This window comes from Podarcis pityusensis (assembly GCF_964106645.2).
Source record: "Podarcis pityusensis genome assembly, chromosome: 5".
Taxonomy (NCBI): domain Eukaryota; kingdom Metazoa; phylum Chordata; class Lepidosauria; order Squamata; family Lacertidae; genus Podarcis; species Podarcis pityusensis.
In genome coordinates, this window is record NC_138032.1 from 35,170,525 (window position 1) to 35,194,341 (window position 23,817).

A 23,817-nucleotide genomic window follows, 5' to 3' on the forward strand; every position below is an offset into this window, starting at 1 on the left:
TTTTTTGCTTTGCAAGAAGTGTCTCATTGTGAATGGTCCCTTGTGAGCCTTGTTTAACAGGCAGCCCTGTTTAGGGAAGCTTTTAATGACTGATGTTTTAATGTATTTTTAATCTCTGTTGGAAGCCGCCCAGAGTGGCCAGATGGGCGGGATATAAATTATTATTATTATTGTTGTTGTTGTTGTTGTTGTTGTTGTTGTTGTTATTGTTATTATGTCATATTTCTAGCTGTTCTTACTATTAGTTTCCCACCTTGTCAAAATTAGAAAATGGCAGCAGGTCCCATCCTGTCCCATGCTCTTCCCCGCGTCCCCAGTCACAAGTTAAGTTTGGGAAAGGAGAAAAGAAGTTGAGTTACCTGGCTGTGAGTTGAGCTAATCACTATGTGGGTCAGATGTCAAAGAGGAGTTTGGTTCTGTACAATCTTTTTTCCAAACAGCAGGATTCAAGTTAGATCATCCTTGTAGTAGGAGCTTTACCTTTGAGTTAAGGTTCTTCTCTGAATTGCAATAAGGGCTTCAATGATTAATTGGTTTGATTAATTGTTTTTAAGATTTTTAATCAACTAAAATAAGAAGCATTTGTCAAACTGCCTGTGAGGGCTATCACTAATGGTGGCCTCTCTTCTGTGCTGCTTGCCATGTCGTTCTGTTGTGGAGCAACACAACAGAAAGCATTTTAACCAAGTCCCTGGCATCACTATGAAAAGGTTTACTTTAAAAAATAATAATACAGTGGACCCTCGAGTTATGTACTGCTCTGGATACGTAACTTTCGGGTTGCGAACATGGCAAACCCGGAAGTGTATACTTCCAGGTTTTGCCATGCACGCATACATAGAAGTATTCTGCGCGCCATGTGCGTGCGCAGAAGCGGCACCTCCAGTTACTGACTTTTCAGGTTAAGTACAGACCCCTGGAACGAATTTAATTCGTTTCCGGAGGGTCCACTGTAGTTGTCTCAAAAATTAACTATTACTCACAAAAGGTCCTATTTAATTTGGAACAAACAGTGTGAGACTGATACCTGGCTGTCATGACATGGGATCCCAGTAAATGCCATGACCTAGGGCAGATGTCAAGCACAGCATGTGCCTATGCTCACATCCTCTGTCACTCTGCTTACGCAGTACATGTTTCTGATATCTGAGAGATGTAAATCAGGAGTGCCATACCTGCTTGCTGTAATTCAGAAGTGCCATGACTCTGAAGCGATCGCATCACGTGCCCAGCTGACCTCAGCCTGGTTAGTGCTGAGTCTACAGAACCACGTTCTCACCGTCACAAGCGCAATGTATCCACAGTTGCTCAGCTGCAAGATGTACCCACAGTTGCAACTACAAGGCCAGTTACGCCTAGCCTGGTTTGAGGTCAAGAAGTAACTGTCCTGTAGCCAAGAAGAGAATATCGGACTTTGTCCATGCACTTTGTCCATGCGCTTTCCTGGCCAGTAGTGACACAAAAGATCATGTGTTTGTGTGGTTTATGTGTTTGCTACAATTCTATAAATGCTTTGTGCCTGCTTTGTTCAAGGCTCAGTTATTTCTGGAATTATCCTGTCAATGCCTTCTAATGCTGCAGCTTAGAAATAAACTTTTTTTTACCTTTCTATCCGTTGTCCCTTATCATTGGCCAGGACAGCGTTTTGGACTTTTGTCGCGTGTCGAGGTCCCCAAGCCACCCCCCAAATAACTCACAACACACACTTAATTTTTGTTTAAGGTTTTTGGCATAATTTTGGCCACAACTTTATTTAAATACAAAACCGTGAGTGGTTGTTTAGGCATTGGTTAAGACTATCTGTCCCCCCGCCTGGGGACAGAACTGACTTCCGGGCACCACCGAAAGACAGTGCGGGGGAAAGCAAGTCGGAGAGAAATGGAGCTGAGTCACAGACCCTCAATTCTCATCCGCATGCTCCCCGAAGGCTTGCCGGCCCTAGTCCCATTCCAGGGATTGGACGAAAAGATGGCAAGCCCCAGGATTCCTTTAACGGAATTCCCTTTCCGCAGCAACCATGGAGGGGCAGGCCCAGCCTTTCCTAACCCCTCCTCCACCAATTTATAACCAATGCCTAATCACAACCTTACAAGTTGTGACGATTTGCTACGCAGTAGGCAAAAACCAAATGGCCCAGCCAATCAGCCAGATGGACAAAATTCCTACCAGGTCCCTGCCCCAACGGCAGACGACCCCATGACAGGCATAGCAAGGTCAATGCAACAACCCCTTACTCAAGGGCGGGTGGGCGGGTGATCCGTTGCACGCAGCAAAGAGAAAGCTCCAAGCTGCGTGCAGAGTATTTAAACATTTTACCCCTCCCACCAAAATTGCAACATAACTTTTACCCCAGCAACCCAGTGAACCAATCACTGCCCCAGGCCATCTTTAGAGACCCTGCCTGGTAACAGAGGGGTGGCTCAGCAGACCCCACCGCAACACGTGCTCTCCATGAAGGAGAACACGCTTTCTGGTAAGAAGACAAATGAAGAAATCACATATTGGAAGATGATATAGAAAGACCCCCTAAACCCAACAAATTAATGAATGCCAGAATCTTGTTAATATTTGTGGTATTAAAGGGAAGATTCCAGGGCAGTGGACAAATACAGTGGTGCCTCGCAAGATGAAATTAATCCGTTCCGCGAGTATCTTCGTCTAGCGGTTTTTTCGTCTTGCGAAGCAACCCTATTGGCGGATTAGCGCTATTAGCGGTTTAGCGGCTATTAAAGGCTTAGCGGCTTAGCGGATTAGCTGCTAAAAGGCTATTAAAGGCTTAGCGGCTTAGAAAAAGGGGGGGAGCGGGGGAAAAATCTCAAGACTCGCAAGACATTTTCATCTTGGGAAGCAAGCCCATAGGGAAATTCGTCCTGCGAAGCGCATTGAAAACGGAAAACCCTTTCGTCTAGCGGGTTTTCCATCTTGCGAGGCATTCGTCTTGCGGGGCACCACTGTACAGGCTAAGCTTCCTTTCCAAGCCAGGGCCTCACCTGGGATAGAGCATACCTTCTAACTTTTTCTGATTGAAATCTGGGATCGCTCTGGGTGAGTCATGTGACCCACACTGTGCTCTCCCCCCCCCCCAAGTGCTTTTTTTGCAGCGAGAGGGCTGCGTGAGAAAGCAGCACCCAAAATGGCCGCCAATATCTCATGCGGGAAAATGGGATGTTCCATTTTTTTTTCCCAGGGCACTTGGCAGGTATGATAGAGGTGTTAGCATGACAAACGGAATCCTTGGGCCCAGGCTGACAGAGGTTGCCAAGCTGACGCGGTGTGTGTATGTGAGGCATCAGAAGAAGGGTGTCTTTAGCAAGGTGTGTTGGAAACAAGAGGGAAGAACAAAGGGAGATCTGTTTTTGGCAAGCTGGCTGAAGGGAGAATGGGAGAGAGATGCCTGGGGCTTCAGTGTTGCACTGTTGTAGCCCCTCTTGAGATGACTATGCAGTTCAATCTGGATTCCCTCCATCCAAACTCAGGTGTAAATGTGATATGAAATGTGAATAAATCCTATTTCTTAAAGCTGCTACAGTCTCCACTGTCTCTTGATTCCCAAAGGAACACAGACCCTGGAACCCCCTTGGAATCTTGCCCCAGCTCGGCATAGATTGGGGGTGGTGCCCAACCTTTGTATCAATATGGAGAATAAATAAGGAAGCCTAAGAGAAATTCCACCAGCTTGTGGCCACATGTCATGATGACTCTGCAGTGCTATAAACTGCTCATTAGGTAAACAAATGTAAGCTAAGCTTCAGTGTAGACCTCCCAGCATAAAAGTACATCTATATGTAGAAAATATATCTTAAATGAATGTTCATGAGAGATCAGGGAAAAGGTCTTTTCAGCTGTGGTCTCTTGCTTAAAGATGCTGTTCCCGGGAGACTCTTAAAATGCTGAATTGCCTTTGCTGTTATGCTGCCATTTTTAGCTTCTGGTGTTATTATTGTATCTGCTCTTGCTATTTTTGTGTAATGTTAGTGCTGTCTTGCGGTTGTTTTAATATTTATTTTAACTTTTAAACCAGCTCGCTAGTTGTTGATGTTGTTTTTCAAACTGAAAAGCAGAGTAAAGTTTTCATTTATTCCCAAATAATATTCTAGTGCTTCATCCAGAAAAGAAAATGGATGGGGAGGCTAGAGGAACAGCCAGCAGCCAATCTCAGATCATCAAGAAGTGTGATTTATTTTTCTTTCCTTCGCTTTCCTCCACCCTTTTGATTGATGAATCATTTTAATAGACAGAAAATATGTTTACCACAGATAGCATAACTTAAAGCAAAGCTACTGTTCACACTGTCCATCTTTTCACCACATCACACTACTAATTAGTATATATGTGAAATTAGGTTAGTTCTTCAGCCAGCTGGGGCTAGCTTCTTTGGCCCTGAGAACCACTTTGAAAATTTTCTAAATTTTGTTCACATCCACATAATGCATTTAAATCACTATTATACCACTTCAACAGTCATGGTGAATCCTGGGAACTGTAAGATTGCTAAGGGAGGAGAGAATTGTAACTCAGACAGGTTAACTACAGTCCCCAAGATCATAACCATGACTGGTAAGAGTGCTTTAAATGTATGGGTGTGGTTATGACCAAAATGTACATCTTTTGTGAATAAGGAGAACTCTGTGGCTTCAAGTAAATATGTTGCCCTACTGTCAAGCAGTGAAAGGTTTCTAAAAGATTTTTTTTTTTTTTAAGGCAGATCAGTGGTTTTCTTGTAATTTCCTGGTTGTAATAATCTTTAATATTTTGAGAGTGATTTGGTATGTTTTAAAATCATACCCAGAAGCCTTTGGACATATTTAAGATAGTAATAAAAGAAGCATAATACTGAAAATATACTTAATACAACACTCCCTCTTCTCCCCTTCTCTTTGTCTTGGTCATTCCATCACAAAATCCTCTACAGCTTATGAGTCCTAGCAACTTTTTATTTTTAAGAAGAAAAAACCAGCATCAGCAAAACAGCATGTCATATTAATCTGTGTGTGCTTTGAAGGACAGTTGTCTTAACAGGTGTTCGTTGTCTCAGCATACCAACATTACTATAGCATCTCCTAAGACTTTCAGAACTATGGATTAAATATTATAAGAATATTTAGGAGGAAAATATGTGATATTTGTGTTTAGGGAATACTCCCCTCAAGTTCCATGCACTGGTTATTCTTAGGGTATACTGGATTTTTTGTGTGTGAATAAAATAGTATGAATTCATGGAGGGCGCGACTGTGGAGAAAGAGGGGCACTGAGTTGCATCGTTCTCTCTTTTTCTTCTTCCCTGCTGTTGAGTAGCTCTTAACCTATATTGCAGTTAGCACACCAAAACATTTTTTAAAAAACACCAAGTCTTGGAAATAACCATTTTCTGTGTGTTTATATTGGAACTGGAATCTATGCAGAGCACACAAAATACAGTGAAGGCTTCTGTGCATGCAAAATGCTTGGCTGCACATGTCAGCCAAGCATCCTCAGTTAGGAGACTCAAGTTGTTCACACAAAGCTGCCATTCAGAGTGTGATCGCACCATCCAATAGCTGCCTCTGCCCTCTTCCCCCGTCCCTCGGTCTCTTTTTATCTGTGTGTTTTGATAATGATATACTCCCAAGAAACACTGTGTTCAAAAATCAGATCACTTCTCTTTTGGCAAGCGCATATGATGTCGTTAAAGGAACAAGCAGGGCCATTTTAAATACAAAAAGAAACCTTGTTGGAAGACCAGATGATGGTACAAGATCAATAGTTTGTCCCTTGCCCCTTAGAGCAGCATTCCCCAACCTGGTGTCCTCCAGATGTTTGCTGGAGGCAGTACACTTCTGAATACCAAGTACTGGGGATTGCTAGTGGGAAGAGTGTCGTTACACTCTGGTTCTTCTTACGGGTTCCCAATTGTCATCTGGTTGGCCCCCGTGAATGAGGCCATCATCCATAATAGAAGTTGGGAGACAGTGAACACCAGATCTCTTGACCAACACATTTACTTGTCTGATTTCAATTTTGTAAAGTCTGGACCTTACCTCAACCAGCACATTTCTGTCAACATGCACCTGCTCACTTGACTCATGTAATACATGTCTGTTTTCAGAATAATATTTATCTCTCAAGCACTGAATTCTGAAGTCTTTAATCTTGGTGGAAATGGACAAATGACTTCCTGAAGTGAATGTGTGCTTGCTGGTTTTAATATATGCAAAACATGTATCTTGAAATTATTGCTTCCAAAATTCAGTCTTCCAGCACAAAAGGAAGGACTAACTCATGATCGTTCTGTGAGCCTCTTCTTTGTACGGTGCCAATCATCGTACCTGTTTTCCGCTTTCAAATGCTTAGAGGTAGAGGAATGGAAAGTAAGTAACCCTTCTGAGCTCTCACGTCTTTAACTTGGTGGCAAAATAGCATAAACTATAATGTGAACAACTGTAGTGAATGGTGCTTTGTGCTTCTATGGAGTTGCTGATCATAAAAATAAATTTGTGATCCTGCCTCTGCCCTCAGAGCTTTGTGGTGAAATATTTGTGAGCAATATCCCATATAGATTTTTTTTTTTAAAAAAAATCAGTTAGACATGTTTTCAAATTTTAATTTTGAAAGAGGGTGTTACATTTTGAAAACAAAAAATGCTTACCATTATTTAGGGAAGAACATTTTAAAGGGAAGGAACATGCAGCATATACATCTAACTCACTTTGAGTCAATACATTTATTTTTAACTTTGAAAATGTGGGCTTCTGTAGTGTGTCATCTTCATAAAGGACTTTTATTCTGAGTAAGAGCACAACTGAGGATATTTAGCCTGATACTGTTCATGGAGGCAGCAAGTGCACTCAAAGAGACAAAAGAACTATAAATCCACTGTGGGTTGTAAGTAGAATACAGTGGCATGCTTATATTGCAAAAACAGCTGCTTGGAAACCAAAATCCAGATAATTGTCCCCAAAGTTTACCACCGCACAGACTTTTAACAGATTAATTCAAGCATTTTGTCATGCAGACATACTGAAAAATAAAGCTCCTAATGATTCTGCTTTTGAATAGCCTCTTGTCCTGTCTTGTAAGGATTAAAGTCCCTCCATCCCACATGCAGATGCAGAGGAGCAGGGGGATATTTTTGAGGGTGAAAACTAATGGTTTTAATTATCAGTTTCTAATAGCAAAAACTCTTCCGATTTTTTCAACTGAAAAATCCCCAGTGTGAAAGAGGAGAAACGTTTCTTGATTACTGGAATAGCTCAACTAGGCAGCCAGGATATGTTAGCCTGTGGACAGAAGTGAACATTATCTGGTGGCTGCCCCTTTTCTGTGGAATAGCATTCCTCTTGAGATATGACACGCACCCACTGTCCGCACTTTGCGGAAACAATTGGAGATATATTTTATTTCGACAGGCTTTCCCAGCTGAATCAATGGGGTTTTACCACAAGTGTCCACTTGTTAGGGTTTTAGTCTTGTTTTAAATGTATGTTTTAATGGTTTTAACTGTTTTTAATTATATTATGTGTAAATCACCTTGCAGCAGTGGCTAGGAAGCTGGTTGATAAATAAATGGCAAATAATAATAATAATAATAATAATATCTCTATTTCAATGATCCAATTATTCTATGATTTCAATACAAAACACCAATGGGAAACAAACTGTAGATGTGATTCTAGGGCTCCATAAATCTTTGACAGCTGTCTGCTGGAGGTTGGGGAGCTGTTTGATCCCTGAACTTGTCTGACTAGACTTGAGAATGTTCTCCTATCCAGCTGAGCCAAAGCTTAGGCAGAGTCCCTTTATATACTTTTGTTGTTGTTTAGTCGTTTAGTCGTGTCCGACTCTTCGTGACCCCATGGACCAGAGCACGCCAGTCACTCCTGTCCTCCACTGCCTCCCGCAGTTTGGTCAGGCTCATGTTTGTAGCTTCAAGAACACTGTCCAACCATCTCGTCCTCTGTTGTCCCCTTCTCCTTGTGCCCTCCATCTTTCCCAACATCAGGGTCTTTTCCAGGGAGTCTTCTCTTCTCATGAGGTGGCCAAAGTATTGGAGCCTCAACTTAACGATCTGTCCTTCCTGTGAGCACTCAGGGCTGATTTCCTTAAGAATGGATACGTTTGATCTTCTTGCAGTCCATGGGACTCTCAAGATTCTCCTCCCGCACCATAATTCAAAAGCATCAATTCTTCGGCGATCAGCCTTCTTGATGGTCCAGCTCTCACTTCCCTTATATATACTTTATATACTTAATATACTTTATATACTATTCCAAAATTTAAAATGGAAAGCATAATGCTGGTGGTCAACAAAAGAGGTTTAAATACTGTCTCAAGGCAAATTTTTTAAAAATGTAGTATAAACACCAACAATTGGGAAACACTTGCCTTCGAGCACTCAGTTGGAGAACAGCCTTTACCAATGGTGTTCATGGGCTTTGAAGACACTCGAACTCAGGACGCAAGGGAGAAATGTGCTAAGAGGAAGGCATGCTTGACAAATCCACACCGTGATCAATTCCCGCCCGGAAACCTATGTCCCCACTGTGGAAGGACGTGTGGATCCAGAATTGACCACCATAGTCACTTACAGACTCATTGTTAAAACCGTGTTTATGGAAGACAATCTTACTTGGCTATGAGTGATCGCCAAAGAAGAAGACTATCTAAAAGCTATTCTATGTGATTGCACACTTAACTGGAGGGGGGTGATGCTAGGCCACATTCACACCATACATTTAAAGCAGGACTTTAAACAGTCAATGCTTCTCCCATATAAAACTGGGAGCTGTAATTTGTTGACAGTGCTGAGAGACCGCCCCCCATTACCCTCTGAAAGCAACTATTTACGGAGTGGTTTAACAATCAATCCCCCTTCTCACAGAACTCTGGGAATTGTAGCTCTGGGAGGGAACTAGGGGACTCCTAACAACTCTCAGCACCCTTTACTACAGCTCCATATTCTGTGAGGGAGTGTCATGACTGTTTAAAGTGCTATCATTGTACTTTTAATGTATGGTGTGAATGTGGCCCTAATCACATGGGCTAATGAAGGGCATGCAGAGAGCACATATTCCACCTAAGCTGTAGGTTACTTTGGTTGGAGCAGTTCTCCCAGTTTGATAAGACAAATTGAAGGGATTGCTACAGCCACTCACATCCATGGCCTGAGCTGTGTCTCGTAGGCTAGCTCTGATCCATCCACAGTTTCTTGGGAGCCAGAAGAACCAACCTTCAGTGGATTTTGTACAGCTCTTTCTGCACGGTTGGAGGTGTCCGGAATACAGAAGAAGAAGAAAATAGATGAAAATTTTAAGTGCACACAAAAAATCCATATATTCATTTTGACAACAACAACAAAATTGAAACAAAGTGCGTTTCTGATTTACGATCAGCTTTAAAGCAAGTGGCAAGCTGTTGTGTGCATTGGCCCATAAATCATATCAATAATTGTCTCGATAGAAACACAAACTTCCCCAGAGACACCCCCCACCAGCAAGGCTGGTGGAGTTGAGGGTGCATAGAGCAATGCAAGGTAAGTTTCAGGAGATTTTTCTGTCATGTATACTGACAGTGGATTACAAGTTGGAAGTCTCAGTTTGAAAATTCCTGATATGCGTGATAATTATTATGGTGGCTGCTTCACTGTATACGACTACATTTTTTGACATAAGAATGCACAGAAGCATCAGTCATCCTAACTTATTAGGATGACCTTGCCTGACCTTGATATTTCTTACTAAATCATCTTCACACGTTTTAAAACTTTGAGAGAGTTGGAACATCCAGTGAAGGCAGCCATTTTGATAGTACTTTCTGGAAACATCCTAGTTTCTAGTTCTTTCCGAATAAGAAAGAAAGTGTGTTTTGATAGCATGGGCAGAGAGATAAAATTGTGTGAGGCTATGGCAAGAACAGATAATACAGGGAATGGTGACTGAAACAGAAATGTTATTCCAGCGGCTGGTTTATCCTCTCCTTTTCTCTCTCTGGGGAGAGTCACTGTGTCAGAGACACTGTGCAGCACAAATCTCTCTTTAGCCTTTTTGAGACGCTGGATTGCTTAAAGGCCCTGCTTATTTCTCTTGCAATCCTCATGGCACAAGGAAAATGTGTCTTCTGTCCACCTTAAAGCATCAAGACAAGACAAGCATATTTTCATATCCTCTTAAACTTGTGTTGTGAATTGCATATGTGGACAATGTTTCTGAGAATGGGAATGGATCATTCCAAGAAGAGAAGCTTAACTATTTTATTAAACTATTATATATTCTATTTAGTTTTTGAAACAAATACGGTGGTACCTCGGGTCAAGAACTTAATTCGTTCTGGAGGTCCTTTCTTAACCTGAAACTGTTCTTAACCTGAGGTACCACTTTAGCTAATGGGGCCGCTGCGCCGCCACCACGCAATTTCTGTTCTCACCTCTGCTCCTGTGTTTTCGTATTATCGTTGGCATTTTGCTACTGTAGTTTTGCTGATGATACCTTGTTTGTTTGTAACTATGTAATGACTTGTTGCAAGTGATGGGGCAATTCTGTTTTATTGCTGCTGATACTTTGTCAGTATTATCATACTATATGTAAAAAGGACAAGGCCAGCTCAAGACATTTTGCTGCACATTACACACATTCCCATCAAGGTGCATAGTGCCCAGGGCTGGCCAGGTTATTCACACACCTGAAGTATAAAAATCCCCAAAGTGCCCCTCCTTACTTGACAATACATTAAATAATTAACTATTCACTGCCCTTTCGGGATACCTAGTCTGAGTTGCTTTAAAATGAAGTGTTTGTCTCATTCTGCCTAATGGTAGTTCCTGCCTGGAAATGGATTTTTGAATGTTGTAAATTTGTTTTTAGTTTCATTTGAATTATTATAGATAGATTTAATGTGCTATAGAATGACAACATGATCCTTGTATATTTTGGCAGTTCTGTGGGTTGTAAAATGCCTCGAATACAGTGGCATAGAAAGGTGGTATAGCTATTGAGAAATGAAATGAAATGAAATGAACGCTTGTGAGTTTTATGGAAGCATCTGACCGACCGTTGTTGAAAATAAGGTCCTGGTGTGATCCAGCAGGGTTTGTTACATTTTCACTAAAAGTGAATGGCTGGTTGCCACACAAATGTACAAAAAAGACACAATTTGATTTTCAAAAGGCTTGCGTTTATTTTTTATTTTTATTCTTTTGCCTCCATAATTTCTTCTGCTGTAGCATGAAAGCCTGTTATGAGAAATGTGTTGGACACAACAGGGCATTGGAATTTAAGATGATAAACACTGACTTCAAATATGTTTCATGCTGATGTAGCTATCTTTCCAAGGGAGTTTTGAAAACTACAAAAAAGGAGGAGCTGCATGTTTCTTTCTGCTTTGTTAATATTATATAGGGCACCTCACACTCTACTCTTCCTCCTCACATTCTTATAAACCAAAGATTATTGAGATATGATAGCAATACTGATGTGAAGTACCATATTTTTCGCTCTATAAGACGCACCAGACCACAAGACGCACCTAGTTTTTCGAGGAGGAAAACAAGAAAAAAAATATTCTGAATCTCAGAAGCCAGAACAGCAAGAGGGATTGCTGCGCAGTGAAAGCAGCAATCCCTCTTGCTGTTCTGGCTTCTGGGATAGCTGCGCAGCCTGCATTCGCTCCATAAGACGCACACACATTTCCCCTTACTTTTTAGGAGGGAAAAAGTGAGTCTTATAGAGCAAAAAATACGGTATATTTCACTCTTGTCTCTTTCACTGCGGTAGTCTTGGATAGAAAACCTTCCTTGGCATCCATCCATTTCTGAAAGAGTTCCATTCATTTTGAGCTGAGAAACAGTGATACAGCATTTGACATCTTTCTGCTCTGCTTTTCTTTGTAGACACTTCTTTTCAGAAATGAGCTGAATTCTGTATCGTATTTGCAGTTTGATGTTCTCTAGAGAGTTAGACGACTCTGACACAAAGTCTTAAGACAAACTGACAAATAACTGTTACCAGTTCACAGTTTTTATTTTATTGAACTGTTAAAAGCAAGGTTCGAGCAATTTTAAATCTATGCCATCAGAATGAACATTTATAGCATTTTTATAAGGGGTCAGGGAGTGCAGAATTCAGATAATATCCAGTGTTACTCATGAGTATGACTATCATATTGTTGGGTATCACTTTCCATTTAGTTATTATTTAATAAATATTTATAGTATCCTTCAATAAATAAATAGAAGTGCAGTTCACAAAATAAAAGCAATAAAATAATAAAACCAGGGCAATCACTAAAATAGCAAAGAATAAAGCAATCAAAATATCAAAACTCATCAGATGTGAAAAGCCTGGGACAATTTAAAGGTATTTGCCTGCCACCAAGAAGACATTTTGCAATTCAGATGAATGCAAAAACAGTGAACTCTAAGGACAGCAAGCCAATAATGAAACCATGTGATGTATATAAACAGAAGATCAAAAAATCAGAAGCTGATAGCATTAAATGGAATTCAGACTGTAACATCTAGCAATGAGAAGTACCTGCCATTGTGTAAAAAGGAAGTAGACTTGTTTTGCTGAGTTAGCAGCCTTGGAAAATCCCACGCTGAGCTTTCTAGAGCAGAATTTGTTGCTAAGCTCCTAACATTTAAGAATGGCGCTGCCCATTTATAGAATGTGCTTAGAGCAGAATTGCTCAATATAACAACAGCTTTATGAGGAGCTTGAGAAATGGCTTTGAAAACCTTGTCTACAGTAAGTTCCTTGATCCAAATTAATTCCTCATAAACCAGTCAGAAAATCCAGTAATTTCATGTTTTAACTCTCACTCTTTCTTTTCTTGGTATAAGCAGGTGTCACGTGACATGACATAATAAATACAAAAAGCTGTTAAGTAGGTAATCCTAAACTGCATCTATAACAAAATTAGTTAAAAATGCAAATATTCTAATTATTTTAGATAGTGAGCGAATAATGACCTTTCAGAACTGGCTAATGTATATGCTATGACATAGACAAAATTGGGACATTGATTGGCTTATTTCATTGTTTCAGTTTAATTTTATATTTCTCTATGTTTTCTTGGCTGCAGATTGTGTTTCAGGAAGAGAAAACTTAAGTCACAATCCCAAATTCAGATGACACGCTGTGCCAAACTGTGGCTTAGCTGCCATGCCATACTAAGCGCAAAGGACTATGGAGGACCAAAGTGGGTACGAGCTGCTCTCAAGGAGCCAGCCCATTTGCACAGCTTACCACGATGCACAAACCAACCATAAGGCCTTACCCAACACTAACAAATCCACTGACAGTCAACACTGATTTTAGTATTTTTCAGACCCATAGACAATGTAAAGGTTCTTTCAGCTAGCATCTGTAATTCCCAATGGACGTAAACAAAATAGAAATAGCTTTTCTGTGGGACGCTTGTCTCAGGGATATGCTATACAAAATAGAGAATGAGATGTATTTTATTGGACCAGCGTATTCCAAGAACTGTGCAAGGTTCAAACCTGCAAAACGGTACTGTTTTCAGTAGGCTAATAAAATGTCTGTTGAAGTATTGAACTATGTGTTAACCTTGCCTACGTTACGGCATCAACACCAAAGAAACAGATGTGTAAGTTATTTGTAAGGAAGTTCTTTGAAATAAAGTAATTTTGTTTAGTATGGGGATTGGGTGCCAATCAGATTCACTCATAGCAAGCTCTTTAGCCGAGAATACCATGGAGAAAGAGTTGATGAGTTATTTAATAGCAGCAGGCATGCCTGAAAAACCGTCTTTGGATAAACTACCAACTAGTGGTTCATGTGCATTCATTGCTCATTAAGCCAACAGATTCAGCTAAAGCATCCACTAATGCTTAAGCATCTCATTTTTCTCACTGTCAAGAACCCTCTATCATATTTTTCTAGGAGGCTCAAATATTCCCAAGGACTTCTTGACATTATGAAGACGGCTGTGCACACACACTTTCAACGGGGCTTTCAAGAGAGAAGCAAATAAGTATCAGGAGAAAACAAACCACATTATTTAACAAAAACACATTTCTAAATAGAGATTCCAGAACTCACATTCAGTCTCCCAGTACTACAACTACTCTAAACATCATTGGAGCTAGAGACCGAAATAGAAGCAGGGGTGCGGTTTGTACATCCATCCTTGTCAGTTCCTTTGCAAGTTCCATTTGGATTCTGCTTCCCAGCCTCCTGGACCTCTCTACTTAAGTTAGAAACCAGTGATTCCACAGGTGACCCTTCACTTCAGGTGACAGGCAGCACATGCAGTGCATCTGCGTTTACCATAGCTTCTTTGTGTTAATATATAGAGGTCTTAAGAAACTTACACTTCAAAGGGAAACAAGAAGGAAAGCCACCCATCCATCTAGATGGGTGGTGTAGCTGAACTAGCTGTCCACTCCCAAGTTCCTAAGGCCCCTGCCTATTTATGTTTGCCCTACTTTTATATCCTTTCCTCCCTGAATTGGTAGGGAATAGGTAGAACAAACTTTCTTTTTCCTGCTGAAAAGCACCTCCACCTAAAGTGCTTTTCACTGCAATCTACATATTTATGGGTGGCATCTAATTTGCTTTTATTTTATTTTCATGTTCAATTCTAATTTGCTCAAAACATGTTTAACTTGAACTTCAGTTTCAGATTCTGTTTTCCCTATTGTATGCTACTAGCCCTGCAACCCACCAGCTGCAGTTTCTGGTGGGTTTGGGTTTGGGTTTTGTTTTTTAGCATAAATATTTATATTAAGGTTACCAAATTTTTATCAATTAATCCGGAGACACTTTTCAATGGGTTTTGTATGGGGACTGATCTGTAAATCCAGGGTCTGTCCCCGGGAAAAGGGGACGCCTGGTAACCTTAATTTATATAGTTCATTAAAGTTATTGGAATGTCAGGGCCACGCTACACGTGATGCTAAATATGTTGCTACCAATCACTTTTGATAGTAATCATGTAGGGGGATCAGGACTGCAATTTACAGGGATGGGAAGTATAAGAACACAGCATTTGGGAGTACAGTATATTGGCACAAATGGGAGTTTTTTTACCCTGTCACTAATGGTAGTTGGGGGGTAATTTTCATGGAAATTATAGTTGGGGAGGCAAGGGTATGGTCTCTCCTCCCCATATACTACAATCCCAATAAAAACTGGAGGAAAATGAGTACTTACTATTAAATAAACATAAAACACTGATATGATTGCAGTAACACAGTTAATATTGTATGTAGTTAGACCCCAATAACAACATGAGAATTGTTATACTAGTTTACATCAACGGTCCAAAGAGCTCAGTATTAACTCTGTCAACAGTAAACAGAAATATGTCTTGCAAACCGGGCATGGTACCAGTATGCAACCATTTTTCTCCTGTTATGGCACATGGAAAATAGGAATAAGAGTCGCCAAAGCTAAACCTAAACAAAACTGAATTCAAATAGTTAGCAAATAACTTTAAGAAAAGGTGCTTTAATTCAGTAGCTTACTACTGGACAGAATGAAAGATAAACAGTGCTGCATATTTATCCTACCATACAGGGATATATGATACCATTTTTAATGTTTCAGTTAAAATACCTATAAGACACCTTTCCTTGTAAAAACCTCTGGAAGAATTCAGTATCACAGTATTTTATAAAGCAGTAAAGCCCAGGACAACAATAAAATTAATCAAAAGCAGCAGTCAGTTTGTTGTGCTGTTGAAAAGATCCCAAGGTTTTGCTCAAAGGGCTTCACAGCACACCTTTTTTGAGCAACTCTGCTTGAGCTGATGCAAAGGAAAAGTGCCTTTCAGCAGAGAAACAGTCTATCATCTAACAGCAGGAGAAGGCGGCTAACTCAGAGTGGCGCTGTAAACTCTGAAATGTTCATGGTCTTGTGAAGGTTGCTTGAGGGAAAATATGACTCTAGGAATTAGTATCTGCATATTTAAAATTGGTCCCTTGGGTTAATAGAAGAATTTGCTTAGGAGAAGTACATTAGAGCGCTCTTGGAGATCTGAATTTACAGCCTGTACTTTGGTGACAACTGGAAATTAGTTTTCCTGCTTGCATCTGTAAGACTGCTTATTTTCCGGCTTCTTCCAATGTAAATAGAACATGTAAGTAGTTTTAAGGAGCACCAGGATTCTCAGTAAGATTATCCTTTTCAAAATAAGCATTTTCCGTGTACACAGCATCATCAGATAGAACTTGCCTCTCCCAGGTTTCACCCCCTTTTGTAGCAATTACAAATTGTCAGCATTCACAAAAGTTCATTTTTAAAATATTGGCATTTTGATAAATATCTAACTGCAAGAGGTACCAGAACTCTTGATGTTTTCAGAAAGGAGGAAATACAATGCTGACCCAGCAGCTTACAAAGCTATTTCAGAATTAGAAAAATAATTTATGTAAAAAGTGCTTCAAGCACATTACGGTTTTTAATGTGAGTTCAATTTGTAAATTTTACTTACTCACACCTGTGCTACTAATTTGTTTGTTAAAGATGGAGGCAAGCTTCACCAAGACAGGATTTTCATACTATATTTGAGAAGTCTGCCATCAACTGCCCCTTCATGGATCACTGCCTTGCTGTGGCGAAGGGGCTTGAAGAACTCAGAGAAGCTATGAACTATGCCGAGCAGGGCACCCAAGATGAACAGGTCATAGTGGAGAGTTTTGACCAAACGTGATCCACCTGGGGGAGGAACCGGTAAGCCACTCCAGTATCCCTGCCAAGAAAACTCCATGGACAAAGACAAAAGGCATATAAAAGTTATGACGCTGGAAGATGAGCCCCTCAGGTCGGAAGGCGTCCAACATGCTACTGGGGAAGAGCGGAGGACAAGTACAAGTAGATCCAGAGCTGATGAAGCGGCTGGGCTAAAGCCGAAAGGACGCTCAGTTGCGGATATGCCTGGAAGCGAAAGGAAAGTCCAAAGCTGTAAAGAAAAATATTGCATAGAAACCTGGAATGTAAGAACCATGAACCTGGGTAAGTTGGATGTGGTCAAAAATGAGATGGCAAGAATAAATATTGACATCCTGGGCATCAGTGAACTAAAATGGACGGAATGGGTGAATTCAGTTCGGATGACCATCATATCTACTACTGTGGGCAAGAAACCCGCAAAAGAAATGGAGTGGCCCTCATAGTCAACAAAAGAGTGGCGAAAGCTGTACTGGGATGCAATCTCAAAAATGATAGAATGATCTTGATACGAATCCAAGGCAGACCTTTTAACATAACAGTAATCCAAGTTTATGCACCAACTACTGGTGCTGAAGAAACTGAAATTGACCAATTCTATGAAGACTTACACCTTATAGAAGTGACACCAAAGAAGGATGTTCTTCTCATTATAGGGGATTGGAATGCTAAAGTAGGGAATCAAGAGATAAAAGAAACAACTGGCAAGTTTGGCCTTGGAGAGCAAAACGAAGCAGGGCAAAGGCTAATAGAGTTCTGCCAATAGAACAAGCTGGTCATCACAAACACTCTTTTCCAACAACACAAGAAACGACTCTACACATGGACATCACCAGATGGGCAGCATCGAAATCAGATTGATTATATTCTCTGCAGCCAAAGATGGAGAAGCTCTATACAGTCAGCAAAAACAAGACCTGGAGCTGACTGTGGCTCAGATCATCAGCTTCTTATAGCAAAATTCAAGCTTAAACTGAAGAAAGTAGGAAAAACCACTGGGCCGGTAAGATACAATCTAAATCAAATCCCTTATGAATACACAGTGGAAGTGACAAACAGGTTTAAAGATTTAGATTTGCTGGACAGAGTGCCTGAAGAACTATGGATGGAGGCTCGTAACATTATACAGGAGGCAGCAACAAAAACCATCCCAACAAAAAGGAAATGCAAGAAAGCAAAGTGGCTGTCCAATGAGGCCTTACAAATAGCAGGGGAGAGAAGGCAAGCAAAATGCAAGGGAGATAGAGAAAGATACAGGAAATTGAATGCAGATTTCCAAAAAATAGCAAGGAGAGACAAGAAGGCCTTCTTAAACGAGCAATGCAAAGAAATAGAGGAAAACAACAGAATGGGAACAACCAGAGATCTGTTCAAGAAAATTGGAGATATGAAAGGAACATTTCGTTCAAAGATTACCATAATAAAGGACAAAAGTGGTAAGGACCTAACAGAAGCAGAAGACATCAAGAAGAGGTGGCAAGAATACACAGAGGAATTATACCAGAAAGGTATGGATGTCTCATACACCCCAGGTAGTGTGGTTGCTGACCTTGAGCCAGATATCCTGGAGAGTGAAGTCAAATGGGCCTTAGAAAGCACTGCAAATAACAAGACCAGTGGAAGTGATGGTATTCCAGCTGAAATATTTAAAATTTTAAAAGATGATGCCGTTAAGGTGCTACACTCAATATGCCAGCAAGTTTGGAAAACTCAGCAGTGGCCAGAGGATTGGAGAAGATCAGTCTACATCCCAATCCCAAAGAAGGGCAGTGCTAAAGAATGCTCCAACTACCGCACAATTGCACTCATTTCACACGCTAGCAAGGTTATGCTTAAAATTCTACAAGGAAGGCTCAAGCAGTATGTGGACCGAGAACTCCCAGAAGTGCAAGCTGGATTTAGAAGAGGCAGAGGAACAAGAGACCAAATTCCAAACATGCGCTGGATTATGGAGAAAGCTAGAGAGTTCCAGAAAGACATCTACTTCTGCTTCATTGACTATGCAAAAGCCTTTGACTGTGTTGACCACAGCAAACTATGGCAAGTTCTTAAAGAAATGGGAGTGCCTGATCACCTCATCTGTCTCCTGAGAAATCTCTATGTGGGACAAGAAGCTACAGTTAGAACTGGATATGGAACAACTGATTGGTTCAAAATTGGGAAAGGAGTATGGCAAGGCTGTATATTGTCTCCCTGCTTATTTAACTTATATGCAGAATTCATCATGCGAAAGGCGGGGCTGGATGAATCCCAAGCCGGAATTAAGATCGCCGGAAGAAATATCAACAACCTCAGATATGCAGATGACACAACCTTGATGGCAGAAAGTGAGGAGGAATTAAAGAACCTTTTATTGAGGGTGAAAGAGGAGAGCGCAAAATATGGTCTGAAGCTCAACATAAAAAAACCGAAGATCATGGCCACTGGTCCCATCACCTCCTGGCAAATAGAAGGGGAAGAAATGGAGGCAGTGAGAGATTTTACTTTCTTGGGCTCCATGATCACTGCAGATGGTGACAGCAGCCACGAAATTAAGAGATGCCTGCTTCTTGGGAGGAAAGCAGTGACAAACCTAGACAGCATATTAAAAAGTAGAGACATCACCTTTCCAACAAAGGTCCGTATAGTAAAAGCTATGGTTTTCCCAGTAGCGATGTATGGAAGTGAGAGCTGGACCATGAAGAAGGCTGATCGCCGAAGAATTGATGCTTTTGAATTATGGTGCTGGAGGAGACTCTTGAGAGTCCCATGGACTGCAAGAAGATCAAACCTATCCATTCTGAAGGAAATCAGCCCTGAGTGCTCACTGGGAGGACAGATCCTGAAGCTGAGGCTCCAATACTTTGGCCACCTCATGAGAAGAGAAGACTCCCTGGAAAAGACCCTGATGTTGGGAAAGATGGAGGGCACAAGGAGAAGGGGACGACAGAGGACGAGATGGTTGGATAGTGTCTTCGAAGCTACCAGCATGAGTTTGACCAAACTGGGGGAGGCAGTGGAAGACAGGAGTGCCTGGCGTGCTCTGGTCCATGGGGTCACGAAGAGTCGGACACAACTAAACGACTAAACAACAACAACAACCATCAACTGGACCAGACTTTAGGATATATAGATGTGGTTGTGGTCCGAATTGTAATGATTCCCTTGCACATGGTAGTGACATTGCTAGGATCTGGAGATAGTTGTACCTATTGCCATGTTCACAGTCAGAAAGAGGGTCCTCACCACTGGTTTTCTTACAACACAACATGCAGTTTGCATTCCCGTTGCTCCAAGCATTTCTGAACCACGTAGGGTTCATTCTCTTCTAGAAATTTCATTATTTGTAATGAATCTCCCCACAATCTGCCATTCTCCCCTTGCCTCCAGTAAGTATGGTTATGAGGTAGGGGTTTCAGAGACTGCCCCATGAGTGCTGTGGCAAGGACTGATGCCTCTAGACCTGACCAGATGCTGATGATGTCATTGTATTCCAGAGTAGAGGCTGATCCAAGCACAATTTTATTCAGTTTTCTGGATTTCAGAGGATGTCTCTGAAGTCAATGTGGTTACTTTGGATTAATGCCAAAGCGAATTTGTGTGGGTCCACCCATCCTTAATTATAACACATGCCATCTGCGCACTTGTGTTTTAAGCTGATATCATCATGCATATTGTGAGTGTCTTCAAGCTTGATGACTGCAATACCAAGTGATGACTTGTGAATGGCTGCATGTAAAACAACCACCATAAATCAAACATCATAATACTTTCTTAATCACTTGATGTACCTGAAAACAACACTTTCCTGTAAAAATAATCCATGTGTTCAGCTGCAAGGCACTGAATGCTGAGATATGCATGCTTGAAATAACCCTTTAAATCTTTCTGTCCTTTAGTCAATAAACCAGCTTGTGCTTCTTGGTTTTTTCAGTAAGGAATATACCCAAATTGCTGACTTCTTGCTTATTATCATCATCACACATTTCTCCTGTTCTGTTTGCTCCTCGTGTTTTTATTACAGGTAGTTTTATTTCCTTCCTGTGCTAACTTGGCTATTAGTCAGGTGCACTTTGGGGACCTAATTAAAAGGTTCTGCGAGTGCTCTGGACTCGGACATTTTTTCCCCAGTCAGAAACTACCATGTGTATTCCATTAGTGAATATAGGATAGCTACTAGCCTTGTGCCCCTAGGATTGAGTTACACAAATGAGTTTAGAATATTTTATTGTAACCTGTCTAGATAATATAGGCACCTCTGCACAAATGGCCTTTGATGCATTACTTTTAGGAAATATGTTATTTACACAGGTCTCGGGTTGTATATTTGCACAAAATTATAGACGCTCTGAAACAGCTGGCTTGCAACACTATTGAATTGCTTGTAAGCAGGAGAAGGAAAGGAATAGGGAAAGAAAAATAGTAGGAGGCCAGTAATATACCAAAATATTGCCTCCTCTTCCACCTTCATATTTATCCATGTAACAGGATAAGGGCTTCACGTTTCCGTACTAATGAACATGTAGACCAGGGCTGGGCAATATCTGAGTTTTCGACATCGCGTTGTATCAACATCGTGATAGACTGATGTTTATACTGATGTCAGTATATCACGATGTCTGAAATAAGGATGGAACTATGTAGAGGCAAACAGTAGGACTGAGTGATATCTGGTTTTCAACTTTGTGATATATTACAATGTCTAAAATAAGGATGGAGCTATGTAAAGGCATTTGCTGGCTTCACAGTTTTTCCCACAATGTGATTTTTGCAAAGCACACCAACGCATATATCATGATTCGCAATAGATTGCCAGGTCAAAAACTATGAAACTGATACGACAATGTGGACTTCAAACTGGTTTTGGACAATGTATTGATATATTACCCAGCCCTAATGTAGGCATGGCTTTATATCACCGGCAATCAGGGCACCAAAACTGGTGAAGACCCTCTTTTTCATTGGTGAAGTACATGGAATTTGGACAAATTCTTGCATGGTTGTTTGAAGTACTGCACCGTGATGTTCTGTCAAGAGCATTTCATTGGACTTTTAATGACTTACTATTCCTGGCCACAATGTTCACTGTTCCAGTGTGTTTTGAAAGGAAATACTGCCTCAGCCTAAATGTCAATAGCACCGTAGCAAAATACTCTGAAAAGACGTAACATTTGCTCTCTTTTGTTAATTATGAGATTGGCAATAATGCAGCAGTTAAATGTCTGCTGTGCCATTTCACTTGAAAGTGAATGTTTTGTAAGGTGTCAAGCGCTTTTTCATGTCTTCTTAAAATTGAGAGCAAGTATTAAGATTTTAAGAACTGTTTGGACTATTTCCCTGCACGTGTTAATTTTTTTGTATATTCTCTTAAATAGGATTGTTAGCTTTTGCACATGAGTTCCTCTCAGGAGCAATGGCATGGAAAAGAAGCTTTTAGCATCTTTTAATCCTGTCAGCCTTTTGTCATACTGATTTACACAGTGATTTGCATATATTATCCTTAGGGATTAAACAGTCAGAAGAAGTGTGATTGCATTTAAATTTCACTGGTGCCTTTTGCCACCACCCTAAAATGTCCATGAAATATGTTTCATCACATTTCACATTGATGAATTTGTCCATCAGTTTTTGCCAAACCAGGACCTGTGGCCGGTTTCCAGCTGTACTTTAACCCAGAGAAAATATGGTGCTTTGATTTGCAGATGCACGGGAATGTTGTAGAAATGCATTTTGGACACTGGCCTTTTGGAAAATACTCTTTTGCATTTGCATATATATAGGGTTGGAAATAAGTGAGCAGATTACAATTAATGTTTCCTTTTCAGTGCCTGAAGAAAATACAAATACATTGGAGAATATCTACCATATGCTAATGGTGTAATAGGCTAATCCAAATATAATTTGAAGCATCCTATTTGAATGGCCCATCTTTCAATCTTTCTGGAAATTTCCGATTTTCACACTGATTTGTTCCCCGTACTTTTTCTGTTTGCAGGTTATTTCCAGGACTTGTTGAATAAGTCCGAGAAGGCCCTTTATGACACATTTCCCAGTATGTACGGAGATCTATACACCCAGAACTCAAAGGTTTTCAAAGACTTGTATAGTGAGCTGCGGCGCTATTACCGGGGTTCCAACATCAACCTAGAAGAGGCTCTCAATGAGTTTTGGATTCGCCTGCTAGAACGGCTCTTCAAGTTGATGAATCCTCAGTACTATCTTCCAGATGAGTATGTGGACTGCATGGTGAAGCACTCTGAGCAGCACAAGCCCTTTGGAGAGGTTCCAAGAGACCTGAAACTGAAGGCAACCAGGGCCTTCATTGCAGTCCGCTCCTTTGTGCAGGGACTTGGTGTGGGCAATGATGTTGTCAGAAGGGTCTCTCAGGTAAGTCATTGGTGAGAATTCCTGGTTGGTCACCTTGCCTGAGGCATTTTCAGGACTTTGTCTTAATTAGCGCAGGTGATAATTATTTTAACAGCTCATTTTAACCTAGCAGTTCGAAAACACACAGTGCAAGTTGATAAATAGGTACCGCTCCGGCGGGAAGGTAAACGGTGTTTCCATGCGCTGCTCTGGCTTTGCCAGAAGCAGCTTAGTCATGCTGGCCACATGACCCGGAAAAACTGTCTGCAGACAAACATCGGCTCCCTCGGCCTGTAAAGTGAGATGAGCGCTGCAACCCTAGAGTCGTCTGTGACTGGACTTAACTGTCAGGGGTCCCTTTGACGTGCTTTCGGAACGGCTAGGTTGGCAGGAGCAGGGACTGAGCAACGGGAGCTCACCCCATCGTGGGGATTCGAACCACCGACCTTCCGATCAGCAAGCCCAAGAGGCTCTGTGGTTTAGACCGCAGCACCACCTGCGTCCCTTTTAACTGTAAATGACTGCTAAAAACATTGGTAAAGGCTGTAAGGCGACACATTTGCTACAAAGAGCACCATGCTCTTTTTTTCCTTTTTGATGCTGAAACACATACTGCAGTTTATAAAACTAGGCATTTTATAATGAAAAACTTTTCCTTATGAAAAGTTGTTCACTTTCCGAGCAGAAATGCACTGTGCTGTGTCATTTGTTGGTTATTCTTATATTATCTATTGATCTCATCAGACAGAATTGTTAGTAGAAGGGGAGCATTCTTCGGTGCTCTAAGTTCAAATTCAAGAGAAAC

General features: G+C 41.0%; 1 protein-coding gene across 1 annotated transcript in view; it reads left to right on the plus strand.

The window, feature by feature from the left end:
- The window catches only part of GPC1 (glypican 1), a 200,088-nt gene that overhangs the window by 149,781 nt on the left and 26,490 nt on the right, over positions 1–23,817 (plus strand). The window contains exon 3 of the mRNA XM_081006931.1: positions 22,642–23,033. Coding sequence (XP_080863057.1) covers positions 22,642–23,033 — 392 coding nt within the window. The remainder of the gene's footprint in view (positions 1–22,641; positions 23,034–23,817) is intronic.